At 31.5% G+C, this 19779-nt stretch overlaps 1 protein-coding gene and 1 pseudogene across 1 annotated transcript; both read right to left on the minus strand.

Annotated features, from left to right (window-relative positions):
• Positions 1-229: 229 nt before the first annotated feature.
• On the minus strand, positions 230-3496 carry LOC132033864 (peroxidase 12-like; annotated as a pseudogene).
• Positions 3497-10409: 6913 nt separating this feature from the next.
• Positions 10410-13041, minus strand: LOC132033863 (peroxidase 12-like). The gene is made up of 3 exons (XM_059423991.1): positions 12694-13041; positions 11633-11827; positions 10410-11214 (listed from the first exon to the last, which is right to left on the minus strand). The coding sequence occupies exons 1-3, from the start codon at positions 12925-12927 to the stop codon at positions 10591-10593; spliced, it is 1053 nt and encodes a 350-aa protein (XP_059279974.1). The 5' UTR covers positions 12928-13041; the 3' UTR covers positions 10410-10590.
• Between the last annotated feature and the right edge of the window lie 6738 nt (positions 13042-19779).

Raw genomic sequence — 19779 nt, forward strand, 5'->3', positions numbered from 1 at the left:
ATGAATTCCTTAGTAACTGAAATCTAAATAATTAAAATTCAGATTTTCGTTAAGCATAAATAAATGAGGCCTAAGATTGGATAGAGTAATAAACGAAGTTTTATGATTCACTAGCTCACACACATTTCGGACATAAGAACTCTGTGCACACAAAGATTCTACTCAACACGTACTTATATTCTCCCCCCCCCCCCCCCCACACACACACACACAATCCCCAAAGAGAAAAACAAGACAACATTTGTAGAAATAACCACAAAAGGGTTACATTATATTTCTGACCAAGTTTCTTGTGTCTCTTCTGCAACAGAAGAAGAAGAAAGTAGCAAATTATAATTAGCTGAATTCCTGACCGAACAATTGCCCCTAACTTCACCCTGTGTACCTGTCAACACGTTCAACTGCCCCATCTTGACCACGGAATTCACAAATTCTTCAAAGAAAAGTGACTCATTAATAGCAAAGCTCGTAACAATCCCTCGAGTTCTTTTATCCGTGTACAAATCTTGATCGGAGGTAAAAAGTCCTTGTCGATTCATGAGATCAACATAGTACTTGTTATCAAACTTGTTAGGTGATCGGATGTCTAGGACAGTCGTGTTCTCTGTGGAATTGGAGGTGGGACAAGTTGTTTTAAGGTTGTTGGCAAAGGTTTTATCCATGGATGAATCTTGATTAGGGTAAAGTCTGTTAGTGAAAGAAATGCAATGGCCAATACCAATAGTGTGGCCACCAGAAAGTGCAACAACATCTGTGGGGGTGAAGTTTTTTGTGGAAAGTGAAGTTAGAAGTTCACTTGTGTTGAATGAAGGTGGTGGAAGATTGGCTAGGGTTTCATTTCTTGTTGCAAAGTTGAGTCCATCCCTTCTTCCTAATGGTAGATCATAGTCCGGACCACCAGACTGCATTGATTATTTATACTATCAGATCACTTAATAAGATATCATAAACAGATATTCACCATGAGGATTAATTTGTAACCTTATAAAAATAATAACCAACTGGTTATCATAAGTTAAACTAAATTGATATAGTAAAAGAATTATGATGTAATGTATAGTCTAAATTTATGTATCATACTTATATATATGGGATGTGATGCATGTTGGTATATATTGTTCTGATCAGATGAAGAGCATTGTTCTGTCAGTATTGATTTTAGCTTGTTGATAACAATTAAAACTTTGCTTTACTACATCTTTTGTTAGTAAACAATTATGAAAGTGTTTATATTTGACCAATTCGTTTTATAAGAAAATATTATAAATAATAAAGAACAAGAAAAGGAAAGAAACGAAACGGTATTAATGGACGCTTGAATGCGAACATTATTGAGAAAGGAAACTTGTCAATTATTTGAGGCTTTTGTACTAAAGCTTATTGAATTTCTCCATTAGTCAATAAAGCTTGAACAATTTTTGAAGGATGTTTCTGATTTGTTTGTCCACGACTTTTTTTTTTTTTTTTTTTTTTTTGAAAATAGTCGAACAGTCTTTATCAAATCGTACTAGTATATCAATTTGGATTAAGTTTTCAACACTTATCCATGCAATTAATTTATTACAACAAGTTATGACTCTATATATTAGATTAATATATCAAAATTGATATGAATAGTTACCTGATTGTTACAAGTCAATTTTATCTGATAGTATAAAGTATATATACCCATTTGTGATTTAATTGGGGTTTGATGAGTTAGAGCCGGATCTTATCCAAAACTTGGTCAAAATCACAACTACAAAGAAGTTTCTGTACCATCAAAAAAATTGTAAAACCAACTTCAGTTAAATGTCTTGAAAGAAAATACTATATAAATTAAATGTTAACAGAACTTTTTGTACAAATTAAAGATTAGAGAAGCTTGCAAGTGATAAAGTTTTGAAAACCTCCGTTGTTGAAATTTTGAAGAAGAAAAGGTGAGCTAGTGTGTTTTTTGGATTCATTTGTTGGATTGAACCTATTGGAGAAGGACGTCGAAACTAGAGAACGTAATAACCATGGAAAGGTGAAAAATCTCATGTCAAAAAGAAAAAAAAAAAAAAAAAAAGTGGAACTGGGAACCTCATATGGATTATGCTGACTACTGAGCTAACTAATTAGCCGATTCGAAATTGATTGTTGTATCCACTTTAAAAGAGCTCCCAAGTCTTACAATTAATTTGATCTGTTAGACCTAACAAATTGATTACCGGCGGCTAATTCAATAAATTCCAACTTTCCACTAAATGACTTTGAGCCTTGACTAAGACCTTTGCCTCCAGTTAGTACATTATAAAAAATGATCTATGCAAATGGAATACAATTATAAATTGGTATTGACTCCTTCTGTATTTGTTTTCTTATATTTTAAATTTCTTAGTAAAAATCTTGATTTCACCACTATCACATATATGAACGTACCAAAAAAACAGATCACGACATGCAATGGACGATATGACTGAAACCACCCTACATTATTGAGAAAGGAAGGTTGTCGATGATCCTAAAAGCCTGCTGTCTTAAAGTCAAATTGTTGAATGACTCCATTAGTCAATAAAACTTGGCCAACCTTTGAACGACGGTTCTGAGTTGTTTGTCACAACCCTTTGTGTGAAAATAGCACGAAAAGTTTATCAAATAAAACAAAAACAACAATTTGGATTAAGTAACAAATTATATTTAAATTTGTTTATCCAAAATTGGAGTTGGAGATATGTATGATAGTTAAGTAATTCATAACAACTTTACATTTAATTATTTAGGTACATTAATGTTACACTTTCACCAAAACCTTTTTTCCTTGTGTCTTTTCTTGTTTCACTAATCGTGAATCTCATCTCCACCTAAAAGTTATAGTACTACAAACGAAAATCAAAACCTACTCCTAAACTTCATTGATCAGGATCATATCTCCATTATATTGGAGAAAGAATTTAAGTTATATAGACAGACTAAAGACAATATGCAGAGTAATTTAATTTGTAATAGCAGATTAATTAGTTATATCTATTTTTACCAAGTCGCCATTAAATAACTTGATTGTGCAAAATCATTTTCACCATTTGCACGTAGAACTTAGCTTATGCTTAGGTAAGTACCTGGACAAAGCAATCATGGAAGTGAAGGCGAAGAAGGCCGGCAGCCTGGCCTATATCTTGCCGGAACACATCCCGGAGCCGCCTCCTGATGATGGATTCAGCGTTGGGGCAAATGGAGTCATAGAAAGTCCATGAAAGACCTTTCACAATTGGTTGAGTACCTTGAGCTTCTGTTAGTTGAAAATGGACTGAAAGAAAAACAGAAAGGAAGAGTACAAGTGAAGAAGCAAAAGAAGAAAGGCTAGTTGAAGCCATGACTTATGCTGATCTTTCGAAGTTAATTGATGAAGGTTCACATTCACTAGGCTCTATTTATAACAGCTAGAAGGAACTAATAACTAGTAAATATAATCACCAGTGGTTGAGGCGGGATGTATGGAATCTTTTATTCTTAACCCGAGGTCTCAAATTTGACGTTGTAAATGAAAAAAAAAAATCTAATTGATGGCGGTTTCTTCTATGATGAACAACAAAGTAGAAGTAACAAATTCATATAAATTTGTTTACAAAATGAATGGAGATATGTATGATAGTTAAGTAATTCAAAAAAACTGATAACTACAAAATGATTTAAATCATTAAATGATTTGTCCCTTATGTACCACAAGCTTTGAAAATGATGGTTCATAAAATTGCTTTTTTCTTTAATAATAATCGTTTTTTTTGTTCCACCTAGGTAGTTATAGTACTACCAAATAAATTAAATCATACTCCTCAACTTCATTGATCACATACATGGTTCCGATTTATATTGGAGAAAGAATTTAAGTTATATAGATTCTTAATAGACAATATTATATTTTTAAAATTTGTAATGAAACATATTAATTATTATATCTCAATTTTACCAAGTTTTATTTAATGTTTATCATAAAACATAATTGACCTGTTACTTTATAAATAACTTGATTCTTCTCTGTTAACATGGTGATAAAACTTGAAAATCATTTTCAAAATTTGCAAAATGTTGTTGAACTTCGCTACGTATGTGAAAAGTAGTAAAATCCTGGACAAATTGCAATATATATATATATATATATATATATATATATATATATATATAAAACATCCCGGAGCCGCCTCCTGATGATGGATTCAGCGTTGGGGCAAATGGAGTCATAGAAAGTCCATGAAAGACCTTTCACAATTGGTTGAGTACCTTGAGCTTCCTTTAGTTGAAAATGGACTGAAAGAAAAACAGAAAGGAAGAGTACAAGTGAAGAAGCAAAAGAAGAAAGGCTAATTTTTGAAGCCATGACTTATGCTGATATTTTTTTTCCCATTGATTCAATCAAAATACAATAATTTTCTAGTGCCCCCATTTATGAACTAAAAGCTACGGAATATGAATCATATAAACTATAACTTTGATATATTCTCATGGTAATTGCTTGTTACAACATCAAGCCCCATCTTTCGTTTATGTGGTGATACAAGAAATTATAGAATTTAAAAACATTAAAAGAAAAAAAAAATCTTTTTTTTTTTTTTTTTTTTTTTTTATTGATGTGAAAAATTCACGATAACGACCACGTGGTAGCCACATCGGACCTTTTAATTTTTTTTTTTTTTTTTTTGATATCAATGTTTGTGTTTGGATGAGTACCACACATTTGTCTAGAAAGATGGTTCATAAAATTGCTTTTTTCTTTAACAATAATGATTTTTTTGTTTTCGCCGGAAAAGTTGTATGCTATTGATATTTATATCAAAGTAATTAATAAATTATATACTTCCTTTACATGCGTTTTATCACTTAATTCTAATTAATTAACATATTTTATGTATATGGATTCTAACATCTTAGGTTCTTAATATGATTTGATTATATTTTTTCAAAATTATGGGTGGAGAAAAACAATTTATAACGAGGGAATCTTACTATTCTAAACCCACACGAATTATTTAAATTTACATGCTGGAGGCTTCAAAAAAAGAAATAAGAAAAAGATAAGCTCCAAATAGAGTGCAGCAAGCAAAGCAAAAATTATTGAGGGATTTTTATACAAATAATAGATCAAATTTAATGTTTACTTTTCCTAATCGATATTATATACTGATTATACATGATTATACATATATTAAGCATATGCTGGCTGTTTTTATATATATATATATTGGGACGAGAGCTATTGTTCTATTAAATATATATATATATATATATATATATATATATACAATGGCTAAGCAATTGGCTATAGAACAAATAATTATTTGACTATCATACATAGTGTCGTGTGGAGACTCTTTAACAATTTTGTTCAGAAGGAGCTGTGAATTATTTAATGTTGAATCTGATACCTATACATCTCCAATTTTTCCCCAAATTAGTACTTAATTCAATAGTTGACTTGATTGGATATGCCAGAAATTATATGGAAACTCACTCATTATATTCAAAGTTTTAAACTTGCCAAAGGTAGCTAGTTTATACAAATTAGCATTCAGAACGTATCCCAAATATGTATAGGGACACACTGTGAGTTGTCATTAGTCTCCCCTGGTAATTTCCAAGCTCCATATAAGAAGAAAAAAAAAGATTTGACTTATACATGCTGATATTGTAAGTAATTCATATGCTGTTGATGTATTTTAATATGTTGCAACTTGCAACAGGTAATTAAATTTATTTTCAATTTATTAATTTTATTATTTATGATTAATTATTTGTAATTAAATTTTAAGTGACTCGACAGCGTAAAGTTATTTTCAATCCTTTGAAATATATATACCAGAATAAGTGAGAATTTAAAAGTGGACTATCATAGAGTAATAGTGAGCTAACACTTTGGTAAGGTTTTAGGTATGATCGCACTAAGTGATAGTAAAATCTGTGTCCTTTTCACCATCTTTCTTCCCTGATCACTTAATTACTTTTATTTTATTTCTCTTAATCAAATCACGTCAATTCATCAAATTAAAATATCATGTTGATAGAGGAGCCAAATGTTCAAAGTGTTAGGTTTTAAATTCGGAGCAAAGAAGCCGACAACAAAGTTATAAGAGGAGGAGAAGTAGGAAAAAATATTAACAAAAAATGAGGACACGATGACTATTTATATTCTTATTTAATGTGGGTAATACTTTTACTGATGTCGAAATTATATTTTTATTTCAACTATACAGAATATAGTATATATGCCCCTCGTTTATTCTTTCTTAGCAATTTACCAAGACACAAAGGACAAGAAAAAAAGAGAGAGAGAAAAGAAACCGACATGAAAGCGAGACAAGAAATCTTATACCCAACAACTCCGTGTCCTTTCAAAGATGGCAATACCATGGGATGTTAAAAATTGAATTCAGTAGAAAATGACCTATTCAGCTTTTTTACACAACAGTTCAGCAAATAGATGATGTTGCTATCAAAACTAGTACAAGGTAATATTAAGCGTTTACGCCAACGTGCCATATTTTGACAATTGGGTGGGCACAGTGAGTTCTGTACTTGCCCAAGCTAATTAAGGTGATAAAAGACTACACCAAATTACAAAAGGTGATAAAGACTACACCAAATTTAAAAAGGTAATAAAGAAACTGAGGAGATCGACACTACGAGTGTGTTGGGTACGGAGGAAAATATTTTCCTCAAAAATAAGTAATATCTATTAATTTTCTTATTTGATAATAAATGAAATTATAAAAAATATTATTTTAACAGCATTTATATATAAATTACACAAATATTATGGGGTATGGATTAGAGGTGTGGTGAGGTGATCATGGAGGGTGGAGGGGAGGGGGCAGAAAGGGGTGAGGTGTTGGAATCAGAAAAGTTATCTTTCTGATTTTGAAAAAAATTATTTTCCTAAAGAAAATAATAAATAGAACGTCAAATTTTTTTAGGAAAAAAAAAATTTCTAGCACAACATGGAAACAGAACAAAATGACGGATCTTCTAGCTAAATATGGAAGCAGGATACACTGTTAACATAACAAATAATTTGCATTTCTTTCTTTGTTCATCTTGGATATATTTAGAGACGGAAAACTTATATAAACTACTTATATATATTAGAACCAGTATGAATAGTAGTTTGGATTGTAATTTAAGTGCATTAGAACCAGTATGAACTACTGATGTTTATTAAATTTTACTCCCTCTGTCCCAATTTATTTGACATTTTTCGATTTTCGAGAGTCAAACTTCTTAATTTTGACCGTGTGTTAGAACATAAAATCTTTGAATTTTTAGAAAATTAAATTTACATATTTGAAAACTACATAAAAAGCACCATAAGCTAAGTCACCATAATTAATAATATAAAATATTTAAAAGACATATGAAAAAATTACGGTCAAAGAACAACTCGTTTGACTTTCGAAAAACGAAAAGTGTCAAACAAATTGGGACGGAGAGATTAATTTTTCTGTATGTACAAAAAAAAAAAAAAGTTTTCTGTGTGCTTCCGTTAAAAATGAATTTTTTGTGCAGATTGCCCTTCAAAAGCACTGGTCTTTAAGTTTTTCCCCTTAAATTGGTGGTCTTTAAGTTTTGTCATTCGCTAGAAGCCCCTTGGATCAGGGTTCGAACCCTCATTCAGTCAAAAATTTAAAAAAAAAAAAAATCGCAAGGCATAAGTTGGGATTCGCAAGGCAGAGTTTTGCATGCCTCAGGCATACAAAACTCTACCTGCAGGCATACAAAACTCTACCTGCAGGCAGAGTTTGAAATTTTGCCTGAAGTAGAGTTTTGCATGCCTTGGCCCGAATAGGCCTAACTTGCTACAAACTCTGTCTTGCGATTTTTTTTTATTTTTTTTCCTTTACTGAGCCGGGGTTCTAACCCCAAACCTCTGGTATTAGGCGAAGGGCAAATATTAAAGACCACCAATTTAATGGATAAAAATTAAAGACCACCCCAAAATAAGGACATTCCTGCGAATTGCTCGTTAAAAATTGTTATTAAAGCAATTTGTAAGCTTTCACGACGAATAGGCCCAAATTGGCAGGTAAGAATTTCAATTATTCAGATCAAAATCATTTAAAAGTTTAATTATAAGTGTTAATCTATATCTATCTATCTATCTCTACTATTTTAAAAGCATGAATATAAATATTGATTGACCGAAATATCCTTCAAATATTGAACGACTTTTATAGCCTTTGAAAACTAGATTATCTATTCAAAGAATAATACCTAATTCGAATTTACACAAACTTTTAATCCTAATCAAGTTTAATCTTTACAAATATTATGTATACATGAAGTTCCAAACTAAACCAATTCTATAAGGTCAAAAAGTGAACTTCCAGTCACGTACCACTATATGAAAAGGAATTCTATTACAATAACATCACTGGCAGCCATTGTCTACAAAATATCAGTTAAGGAGATAATTTCATCTAGGATAAAATCCTATAATATTTAAAAATTTGAAATCAACTAATAATAAAAATTATTTTAAATTAGTACCGGACTGTAAAGTTCCAATACTTTATTAATTCCACTAATTGGACAATCATATTGAATAAAGAATCCCACATGTTTTTAAAGTACAAAACCTTGTTGATCCTATGTAAACAAGAACACTATGAAGCGCAATTCTGGGTTTCAGGAAGAAAGCTTAATTACCTGGTTGTCCTAGAAAACATTACTATAAGATAAAAAAAAAATTAAAAAAAAACTTTTTTTTTTTTTTTTACTGAATAATGCCTAAATATTGGTTCCCGCACAATTAACATATTTCATTTAAATAGAAAATGTGTTGTATAAAATTCTAACATTTATGGCATTGACTAATATATATCATTTGAATTTCATTAATATTCAGTCACTAAATAACATTATGTTCATTGCAAATCTAATTTCAATAATCAATGGTAACTTTAAGCGCATGCATCAACCATCTTTCAGAGAAGGAAATTAATTATAATTTTTTCCAAATAAAAGGAATTGAAGAAATCATAGAACAAACTATTAAGGATATAATAAAATTGGAGGATGCTAAAGTCAATCGTGAAGAGACACTTTGTGTACTATCAACAACTAAAGATGATGTATTGAGATTAAAATATCTAATTTTTTCCTAATAACAACACAATATGCAAAGAAGTTGTGTCATTAAGGTAAGAGGCGTGATAGTTTGATAGGTTATTGAATGTGCATTATTTCTATTTTAAGTTTGTAAGGTTTAAGTATTTCTCACTACATATTGTAAACTTGAAAAGTTAGTGTTATTATAAATTGGGAATGATAAATTTTCTAATAACATCTTTCACCCAATTATTAAAATTAATGTCTAATAACATTTTTGCAATATAATGTAATTACAAGTAAAATTAGCAAACATTTTTTTGTGTGATAAATTGATAGGGAATAACGTGCAATTGCACGTTTATAGAGACTAGTTTATAGGGACTAACGTGCAACTGCACATTTATAGAGACGAGTTTAGGTATACATAGGTTTATTGACCTAAGATAAATATCAAAGGGATAAAAATAAGGAAACTAAGGACAGTCATTTATTTGTAAGAGATAATTGTATCCTTTTAGAAGTGATAGTAGTGCATAATAAAACTGGACATAACTCAGTATGGTGTGACTTATAATAAGGATTTTATCTTCGTATAATTATGAGTAAAGGGTTGGTTACTCTATTAAATACAAAATATTTCTACATCTAATATTATGGTCATACATAAGTACTATTAATAGTACTTAATGACAAGAAACCGAGTGATCATGCTCAACAGCTGCCACTATCTTTAACTCAATTGTGAAAATGATCGCCTCTGAGATTTTCATAGTATAATAATGATGCTTATCTCAATATCCTTCATTCAAAAAGAAAAAAAAACATCCTTAACTTCATTGGCTCAAAGAAGTAGGAAATATGATTAATCAATCCATAGTCTCAGCCCTTAATTAAAGTTGCAACTTGCAAAGTAAATATAACAACCATCATTCTACCAACCAAAGTCCCACAGCCTTGCAAATCTTAGTTAATATATAATGACATATGGTGGTGCCTACTTATAGTAAAAGTGAATACATTCTCCGTTCTGATTTCTTGTCCAAATATGCTAGAAATAAATTATTATTTTTGTACTTGTTTACTTTTAAAAATCAAGAAAAAATTAAATATTCTTTTGTCAATTTTGTCATCTTATAACTATACTGAATGTTTCATCATAATATATACCCTATTGTTATTTACCTTATTATTAAGTAATTAATTTCAAATTTATTTGGTGTACTGGTAAGCAAATTTAAATTTCCAAAGTATCAGAAATAATGCTAACTTAGAAACATAAATACTTGATTAATGCTTTGTAAAATAATGCAACATGCAAACTCAACCAATAAAAGAGAAGGGAGAGAATATACTAACACAATTTTGATCATGGAAGCTATAGAAAACTTTTCTAGAAGGAACAATAAGGAGATCCAAAACACATCTCCTTAATTACATTACACAACAAAGCAAAAAGGATATTATTATGCTAAGCTAAGACATTATTATTGCAACAAGAAAAAAAGAGACAAGAACAAAAGATTATTAAACTTAGCACAAAGCAGACGAGGTTTCCTCCAACTCTTCAACAATAGTAGCAATATCAACCTTCTTATCCTTGTTCCTCCTATCACACCTATTCCTAATCTCACCTTGTCCACCGGTCAACACATTCAACTGTCCCATCTTGATCATACCAATCACAAATTTATCAAAGAAAAGTTTCTGGTCCTTAGCAAAGCTCGTGACAATATCCCTAGTCCTCTTATCTGTGAACAAATCTTGATCCGAAGTAAAAAGCCCTTGCCTATTCATGAGATCAACGTAGTACTTGTTGTCGAACACGTTAGGGCTCCGAATGTCCATGTTGACCGTGTTGTTCGAGTCAGCTGTGGGGCAACTGCCTTTGAGGTTGTTGGCAAATGTGTTGTCCATTGTGGAGTCTTGGTTCGGGTAGAGTCGGTCAGTGAAGGAAGTGCAGTGGCTGATTCCGATGGTGTGCGCCCCAGACAACGCGACAGCATCAGTTGCGTCAAGGCCTTTGGCTGCGAGGCGATCAAGGACGGTTGTGGTGTTGGCAAAGGGTGCGACGAGGTTGTCTATGGTTGCTTGTTCTGTTGCGAAGTTTAGTCCGTCCTTTCTTCCTAAGGGTACATCATAGTTGGGGCCACCGGTCTGAAATTAACATAAGCTCATAAGTAAGTAAAAATGAGTTTAACCTATATATACTGACAGCCTAAATATATTTTGCATCATCAGATTATCTACAAGATATTAGTAGAGATAGTTCTCCATAATAGGTTCAACCAGTATAATACTTGCTATAACAAGTTTTGTATTTTAGATTTGAAGACCTTACAAGTCACTAGGTGGGGGCCTAAGTGCTTTGAAAAGTAATGACATAAACCAAATACTCGTTCATGATACCTTCACAGTCTAATTTATGACATTTTCCCACCATGATCCAGTCTTAATTTCAGGAAAGTCCTTTTTTCTATATATAGTTGAACTTTATGTTAATGATCTATAAAAGTATATAATTTTGGTATCAAAAGGAATGTTCAGTAGTGAAAACATAGGAAATTGATCTTACCAAGACAACGGAGTCCCTGGCAGCAATGGCAGTAATATCAGAGCAAGACACAACTTGGCCACATTCAGCTTGGATCCTTTTCCTAAGATCATCAATGATCTTGAATGACTTCTTTCTTAGTGTCAAATTAGGATTTGCAGTCTGCTCACTTGGCCCTCCTGCTGATCCATCCAGCAACACTGAACTATCACATCCCTGCATTATATATCCAACAAAAACTTGAGTTAATTAATCTACTTTTTAAGTAAGTAATTAACCGAATGAACACTTTTGGTTTTTAATTAGTATGCTTCGGGAAAATGACACATTTTTAAATGTACAAACTCTTTGATTTTAAATTTCTTATTTACTCGTAATAAACATATTTTTGTAGCCGTAGAAATATTGTGACATATTTAATATCACAAGTTCTAACGTGAATGGGTGAGCATAAGAGATAAGATTATGAACGAAGTTATACAAGATAAGGTGAAGTGGGCTCTATGGCGGACAAGCTGAGAGACGCGAGGCTGAGATGATTCGGATATGTGAAAAGGAGGTGCGCGGATGCACCAATAAGGAGATGTGGTTGAGCAACGCTCATCAAGTTTTAGGAGAAGTAGAGGTAGGCTGAAGAAAATCCGGGAGTGATGATTACATATGACATGACTCAAAAAGATATGAATATTGAGGATTAGGGTAGACGGGTAGTACTTAGGTGGGTAGTACTTAGGTGGCTGAGTATTGCCGTAGTTTTATGTGGGAGAGGCAGAAGGTCAGTCTCCTCTTCTCATCTTTTTCTTAGTAGCATTATTTAGTAGTCGCATAGTATATTATTCTTCATTTTTCACGACTACATGCTGCTTCATTTACTCTATGTTTATCTTACTATATTATTGTAGTTATTTTCCTTTCAATCCTATTTTGATTACACTTTTTTTTGTAGTTAAGGTCTATCCAAAACAGCCTCTTTACCTCCCCACAAAAATCCTCCTCTTCAGACCTCACTTGTAAAACTAAGCTTGATATGTTTAAGTTCTAAGAATACTTTAGTATATATGTCAAAAAATGAAATAAATTACCTGAACAAAGCAATCGTGGAAATGAAGGCGAAGTAAACCAGCAGCTTGGCCAACGTCATCTTTGATCTGTTTTTCAAGCCCCTTCCTAATAATGGATTCAAGCTGAGGGCAACTTGACTGATAAAATGACCATGAAAGACCATTCACTATAGCAGGCCTCTGTGCTTCAGTGACAAAGAAGATCAAGGAAGTAGAAACAACAAGTAGACAACTTGCAAGACTAGGAGACACCATGGCTGCTGTCTTTTTCTAGATATATTGGTTAGTTAATTGGTACAAACATACCAAGAACAAGGGTGAAATTTATAGCCATATAAAGTTATCCACTTGGATTTACTTTAATATAGGAGGCATCTGGGAATTTTCATTTTTTTCTATGAAAGAGCCGCGTGGTCGTCATACTTTATATTGCATAGGATAATAATGACTCCAAGAGAGATACATATTTCTGTTCTTTAGTGCTATGTGCAAAATTTCGTTTAATCATGTTAGTATCTTTGCTATTATTACATTCAATAGAAAAGCAGAATATGCACGTTAGCCGCCAATAAAGCAAAATATTCAATTTAATTAAATTATTTTTCTTTCAACAGCTACTCCCTCAGGATCAAAAAACAGTTCACTTAGTTATTTGAACACTCCTTAAGAAACTACTAACTCCTAGACAAAAATAAGTAATTTGACTAAATTACCCCTAATTAAATAGGCATTGGGATTTAATCATATAACACTTAATAGGGGCAAATATGAAAAAATAAGGTTAATTCTCTCTTGATTTGCTAAGTGGACTCTTTTTTTTTTATCCAAGAAAAAAAGGCTAAGTGGACTCTTTTTTTGATCTGAAAGGAGTATTACTTAACTATTTTCAAATTGGGTCACATTAATTTTATACTCAAGTTCTCTAATTCATTTTTAGAAAGAGTCAATTTCTTCTCAATACCAAACTCCATTTTCTTCCAATTAACTCAAAAGAAACATTTTACATCATTAAGATGGTAAACTCACTTCTCATTAAAATAACAGGAACAAAAGTAAAATGGAGAGGTTCTCTAATAAAAAAACCTCCCCAAAGACAAATTCAGTGGGCCCACGTTTTTACATAATTAATGCTACTACTACTTCAAAAAGGAGTCCGGAACCAAAATGACTCAATAAAAAATCAAGTGAACCAAAATACCCCAACAAAAAAAAAGTTACAAAACTACCTTTAGCGCAGTATTTTACTGCGCTAAAGCAGTTCACGGAGACGGAGCCGTTAACTGCTTTAGCGCAGTATTTTTTTTTTTGTATAGCGCGCTATATCGAGCACTAGAAAAAAAAAATTGGTAAACTTTTTTTTTTTTGCAACATTAAGTGTGTTTTTTCATACTTTGACCAACGATTAGTCGTGTGTCAAGACTCCGAAACGTCAATATTTTATATAGAACACGATATTTTTTTTTCGCGTATAATAATGTAGGCTCAATACATCAAGGATACGTAGACGTTCGGATCGTCATTTTAGGGGTTGAAAAGGTGCCCGAAGTAAGTTTTGTTTGAAAAAACTTAGTGTTTTTTGGCTAACTTTTTTTTTTTTTTTTGTAACACTTAGTGTTTTTTTCATACTTTGACCAATGATTAGTCGTGTGTCAAGACTCCGAAACGACAATATTTTATATAGAACCTGATATTTTTTTCTGCGTACAATAATGTAGGCCCAATACATCAAGAATACGTAGACGTTCGGATAGTCATTTTAGGGGTTGAAAAGGTGCCCGAAGTAAGTTTTGTTTGAAAAATTTAGTGTTTTTTGGCCAACTTTTTTTTTTTTTGTAACACTTAATGTTTTTTCCATACTTTGACCAATGATTAGTCGTGTGTTAAGACTCCAAAACGTCAATATTTTATATAGAACCTGATATTTTTTCTGCGTACAATAATGTAGGCCCAATACATCAAGGATACGTAGACGTTCGGATAGTCATTTTAAGGGTTGAAAAGGTGCCCAAAGTAAGTTTTGTTTGAAAAAACTTAATGTTTTTTGGCCAACTTTTTTTTTTTTTGTAGCACTAAGTGTTTTTTTCATACTTTGACCAATGATTAGTCGTGTGTCAAGATTTCGAAACGTCAATATTTTATATAGAACATGATATTTTTTTTTGCGAACAATAATATAGGCTCAATACATCAAGGATACTTAAATATTCGGATCGTCATTTTAGGGGTTGAAAAGATGCCCGAAGTAAGTTTTGTTTGAAAACTTTAGGTTTGAGTGTTCTATATACATAGACGTCCATTTTTATTTGAAAACTTGTTGTCATTAGCTTAAAATTTTTTATTTTTAGGGTCTAGATTTAAGTGTGTTATTTTTTAATGCGTAACTTTATTGCACTCGGACGTCCGATTTACGCGATTTCTTTTTGCAACATATTCTAAATAAAATTACGCATTAAAAAATAACACATTTAAGAAACACTTAGTGTTTTTTTTCTATAAAAAGATCGCAACATCTTATTTTAATAAATCTTTTTTTTTTTGCAACACTTAGAGTTCTCTTTTCCATACCTTGACCAACGATTAGTCGTGTATCAAGACATAGAACCTGATTTTTTTTTCTGCGTACTCTAATGTAGGCTCAATACATCAAGGATACATAAGCGTTCGGATCGTCGTTTTAGGGGTTGAAAAGGTACCCGAAGTAAGTTTTGTTTGGAAACTTTAGGTTTAAGTGTTTTATTTTTTAAGATTTTGATTTAAGTGTGTTATTTTTTAATCAAGACATAACATTATTTTGAATATAAATCTAATTCAATTTGATAAAAAAGTATTTAAAAAATGTAGGGAGAAAAGCTAGTTATAAAGTGGTCAAACTTTAGATGGTCATTACTTTGCGCTCGGACGTCCGATTTACTCGATTTTTTTTTATTTTGGGTATTTTTTCGAGATCTATGCGGCGGTTTGGCCGAGCCGATTTTTAAAAAAACACCTTTTATCCCATTCAATTTTAATTTTTCCCCAAATTGGCTAGGGCTGGGCATAAATACCGAAAATCGAAAAATCGAACCGAAACTTCAACAAACCGAACCGAACCGAACTAGTTTGGTTTGGTGTTTGGTGTCCACCGTAAAAAAACCGAAACCGAAATAGCCGAACCGAAGTTTGATAAAACCGAATCGAAAAATTGAACGCGCACCGAAATTTAATACATTACTCAAAAAAAATTAAAATAGCCCAGGCCCATTAAGTTTAAAGCAAAAAAAAAAAAACCCAATTGTAATAAGTTCTCTTTTGCATTTGTATCCCTAATTTTCCACTTCAATTGAGAAAATCAAATATCCTTAACAAAAAAAAGGTAACTAGGATGTGTCTTTAGGATTAATGTATGTCCTTTATGTGTTTTCTTAATTATTCTTACGGTATGTATATAACACCTAGTAATCCTATATCATGATTATAGTTTTTGTTCTTGTGTATCTGTTTGTTTGATTTTGATTTCAATTTATCGGTTTATGTTTTATTGCTTTTGAGAATATGAATTAGTGTCAATGGAATCGCTTCTAATATTATATCAAAAAAATCGAATTGAAAAAACCGAAACCGAACCGAACCGAACCAAACTAGTTTGGTTCGGTGTTCGGTGTGCACCTTCAAAAAATCGAACCTGAAATAGCCAAACCGAAGTTTGATAAAACCGAACCGAAAAACCGAACGCCCACCCCTAAAATTGGCGTGAAATTTTCAGTTTTATTTACTTATAATATGATGATACGCAATAGATTTCAACGTAAAAATCCCGGAGTAATGTAGCTGTGAATGTCAATTTCACTTCTGTGGTTTCAATTTTTTAAAATAAAGCTGACTAATTTTCTCAACATATAAAAGTTGACTAAAATAACCTTACAGTCAAACACTAAATTTTTTTTCAAACAAAACTTACTTCGGGCACCTTTTCAACCCCTAAAATGACGATCCGAATGTCTATGTATCTTTGATGTATTGAGCCTACATTATTGTACACAGAAAAAAATATCAGGTTCTATATAAAATATTGACGTTTCGGAGTCTTGACACACGACTAATCGTTGATCAAAGTATGAAAAAACACACTAAATGTTGCAAAAAAAAAAAGTTTACCAAATTTTTTTTTCTAGTGCTCGCTATAGCGCTTGATTTTTTTATACATACAAAAAAAATCTTTAAGCCGCAGTAAAATCTCGCGCTAAAGCAATTAACGGCTCCGTCTCCGAAAACTGCTTTAGCGCAATATTTTACTGCGTTAAAGGTAGTTTTATAACTTTTTTTTTATTGAAGTATTTTGATTCACTTGATTTTTTATTGAGCCATTTTGGTTCTGGATTTTTCAAAAAGCGACGCAGCATGTGGCTTAGAAAACTCTGGTGGAACCCGCTTTGTCAAAGCACAGTTGTAATGAATATTTCCACGTACAACTGACATCATGCTTTGAGGGTATTTAAAGGCCCTAAAAGTTGAAATATTTACTATATTATACAAGGAGAACCGATGGAATAAATTTAAGTATCAAGGGCAAATCAGTCAATCCATGTGAACGGGAAGCTCCTGAATTCCCTCTTATTAAGAGTAGTAAAGTAATAGTAATAATACTTCCTCTCCCTCTGTCCCAAAAAGATTATCCTTCTTTTCTTTTTAGTCCGTTCTAAAAAGATTATCTTTTTTTCATATTTATAAACAATTTAACTTTATAAGATGATTTATAGCCACACAAATATCTAAGATTTATTTTGGACCACACATTTCAAAAGTTTTCTTTTATTTCTTAAATTTTGTGTCAAATCAAAAGATGAAATTCTTTTTTAAACGGAGACAGTAATACAGTGAATACAGTGAATAAACTATGTTAACATCTTAACTTTTGTGTTTAATTAAATAAAATGGAACGAAAAGAGTAACTGTTAACGCAATGAGTTCAAACATTTAGCGTCTGCTTGTTTCACAAATTAGAAAAAGAGGTATGCTTGATAGAGAGACTGCAAGAAAAAAAAAAAGAAAAAAAAAAAAGGTCAATTTTATTGCCAGATAAAGTTACGCACTTGGTTTTTTTTTTTTCAGTATATGCTTTAGGCTTTACGCATCACGGAATTTTCTATGAATGAGCCACGTGGTCGCCACACTGTTGTGGACCTTTTGATTTAAACTACTCTCTAGGGGTGTTCAAATGAGACCGAAAAAAAAAAATCTGAACCGGTAAATCAAGTTAAACCGACTTAATAAATCAAAAATCGGCTTGGTTTGACTTGATTTAGTTTTAAATTTTAAAAAACCGATAATATTTGGTTTGGTTTGGTGTTAAACCAAAAAAAATCCGAACCAAAATCGAACCGAGCCGATAGATACATACATATTTAAAATATTTTATATATATCTTCTTCAAAATTTTGGCTCATTCCAAGTCCAATACAAATTCAAATAATTAGATAGAAAAGTGCAGCCCATTTAAGTTTAAGGTAAAATAAAAAGAAATTTGCTAAATGTAAAATAAAAATTTCCCCTTATCCAGTTTTACGGTTCCCTCTTTTACATGCCATCTGAATTACTACTAATAAGCTAGCATTTTATCCGTAACAAATTAAAGGGGAGAAAATGGCAATTGGAATTTAAAAAGATTTGGTAGATGACTTTGTCTTTCTGTTTACCATTTTTCGTTTTAACTTCTGTGCTTTCTTCTCAATGCTTCATAAACACGATGAGTGTAGATAACAAAAATTCCAGAGGGATGCGAAATATCAAAATGCTATATGTAGGGAGGTAACTAGAATCATAAAAAGTAGATGTTATGTTTCTGTAATTCCTATACCCTAAACATAGGCCTATACTTAAATAAACTTAATGAATTAATTAAAAAGATTCTTAGATTTGAATGGATCATGGTCAAAGCCATATTTAGTTACCATTTAATTCAAAGGTTCTTTGTATTAATATATTCTGAAAATCCAGAAAAAATCGCAAAAACCGAACCAAACCGATAAAACCGACATAACCGAAACCGATAGAATTTATACTATAATGGTTTGATTTGGTTTGAATATTAAAAAAATCCGACTTAATTGGTTTGGTTTGGTTTTAACCAAAAACCGAGTCAAACCGGATCATGAACACCCCTACTACTCTCTCTGTTCACTTTTACTTATTCAGTATTTTAAAAATAGATTTTCAATTTTAATTATCACTTTTAGCATATCAAGAAAAGACAATTTATTTTTTCATGTTTTACACATAGTATTAATTACTCACTTCAAATCATTTTTTAAATTCAATAAAAATATGCACCAATTAATATGGTTGCATTGATAAATTATGCACTTCATTTATTATTTCTTAAACAACGTGAAAAGTTCAAAGTGGACAATTAAAAGTGAACGGAGGGAGTAGAAAATTGCGACTGGTCCTTTTTCAATATTTGAATATTAAAATTAACAAAAGACAGATTCGTGTAAAATTTAGAAATGTTGAGAATATTCTAACTAAAAATTAATACTGAAAATAACCAAAGGCAAATTAATTTTCGTGAAAATTAGAAATGTTGAGATAATCCAACATAAAGTTAAAGTACTTAGCATAGTCACACAGTCAAGTACCTTCGATGAATGATATGAAATATTAGTGTTCAGTTTCTTAATCTTCTATATTTCCTATAATTGTAACATTTGTCCTTGTTATATATTTCTGTTATTATTTTTTATCTCTTGTACTTCAATTATTGTATTAGCTTACTGCAGTTACTGTTAATTTTCTTCATACTGCTTATTTATAGTATTTTGCCATGGCTTTTTCACTTTCATTGATTCTCGAGTACTTTCTTTGTCATTCTTTTTCTTGAGCTGAGGGTCTTTAGGTAACGGTCTCTCTACCTCCCAAGGTAGGTGTAACACCTCGTATCGTTAACCTAAGCTTTGACCATGATCCTAGACTTAGAGAAGTAGATAATGGATGTGAGAATTGGAATTTCCCTGTTCAGTTGTAAGACGGGGGTTTACGCCCATGAACAGTGACCGTATTTCAGTTTACGGGTCGTAAATCAAGTCGTAAACCGTTACCAAGGATTTCTGAACATTCTGGAATTTGGTATTT

This window comes from Lycium ferocissimum, chromosome 10 (genome assembly GCF_029784015.1).
Source record: "Lycium ferocissimum isolate CSIRO_LF1 chromosome 10, AGI_CSIRO_Lferr_CH_V1, whole genome shotgun sequence".
Taxonomy (NCBI): domain Eukaryota; kingdom Viridiplantae; phylum Streptophyta; class Magnoliopsida; order Solanales; family Solanaceae; genus Lycium; species Lycium ferocissimum.

Coding starts and splice junctions, on each gene's coding strand:
- LOC132033863 (XM_059423991.1), bottom strand. CDS start 12,927: ATGGTGTCTCCTAGTCTTGCAAGTTGTCTACTTGTTGTTTCTACTTCC. Junction 11,828..12,693: donor TCCACGATTGCTTTGTTCAG/GTAATTTATTTC, acceptor TATATAATGCAG/GGATGTGATAGTTCAGTGTT. Junction 11,215..11,632: donor CCAGGGACTCCGTTGTCTTG/GTAAGATCAATT, acceptor TGTTAATTTCAG/ACCGGTGGCCCCAACTATGA.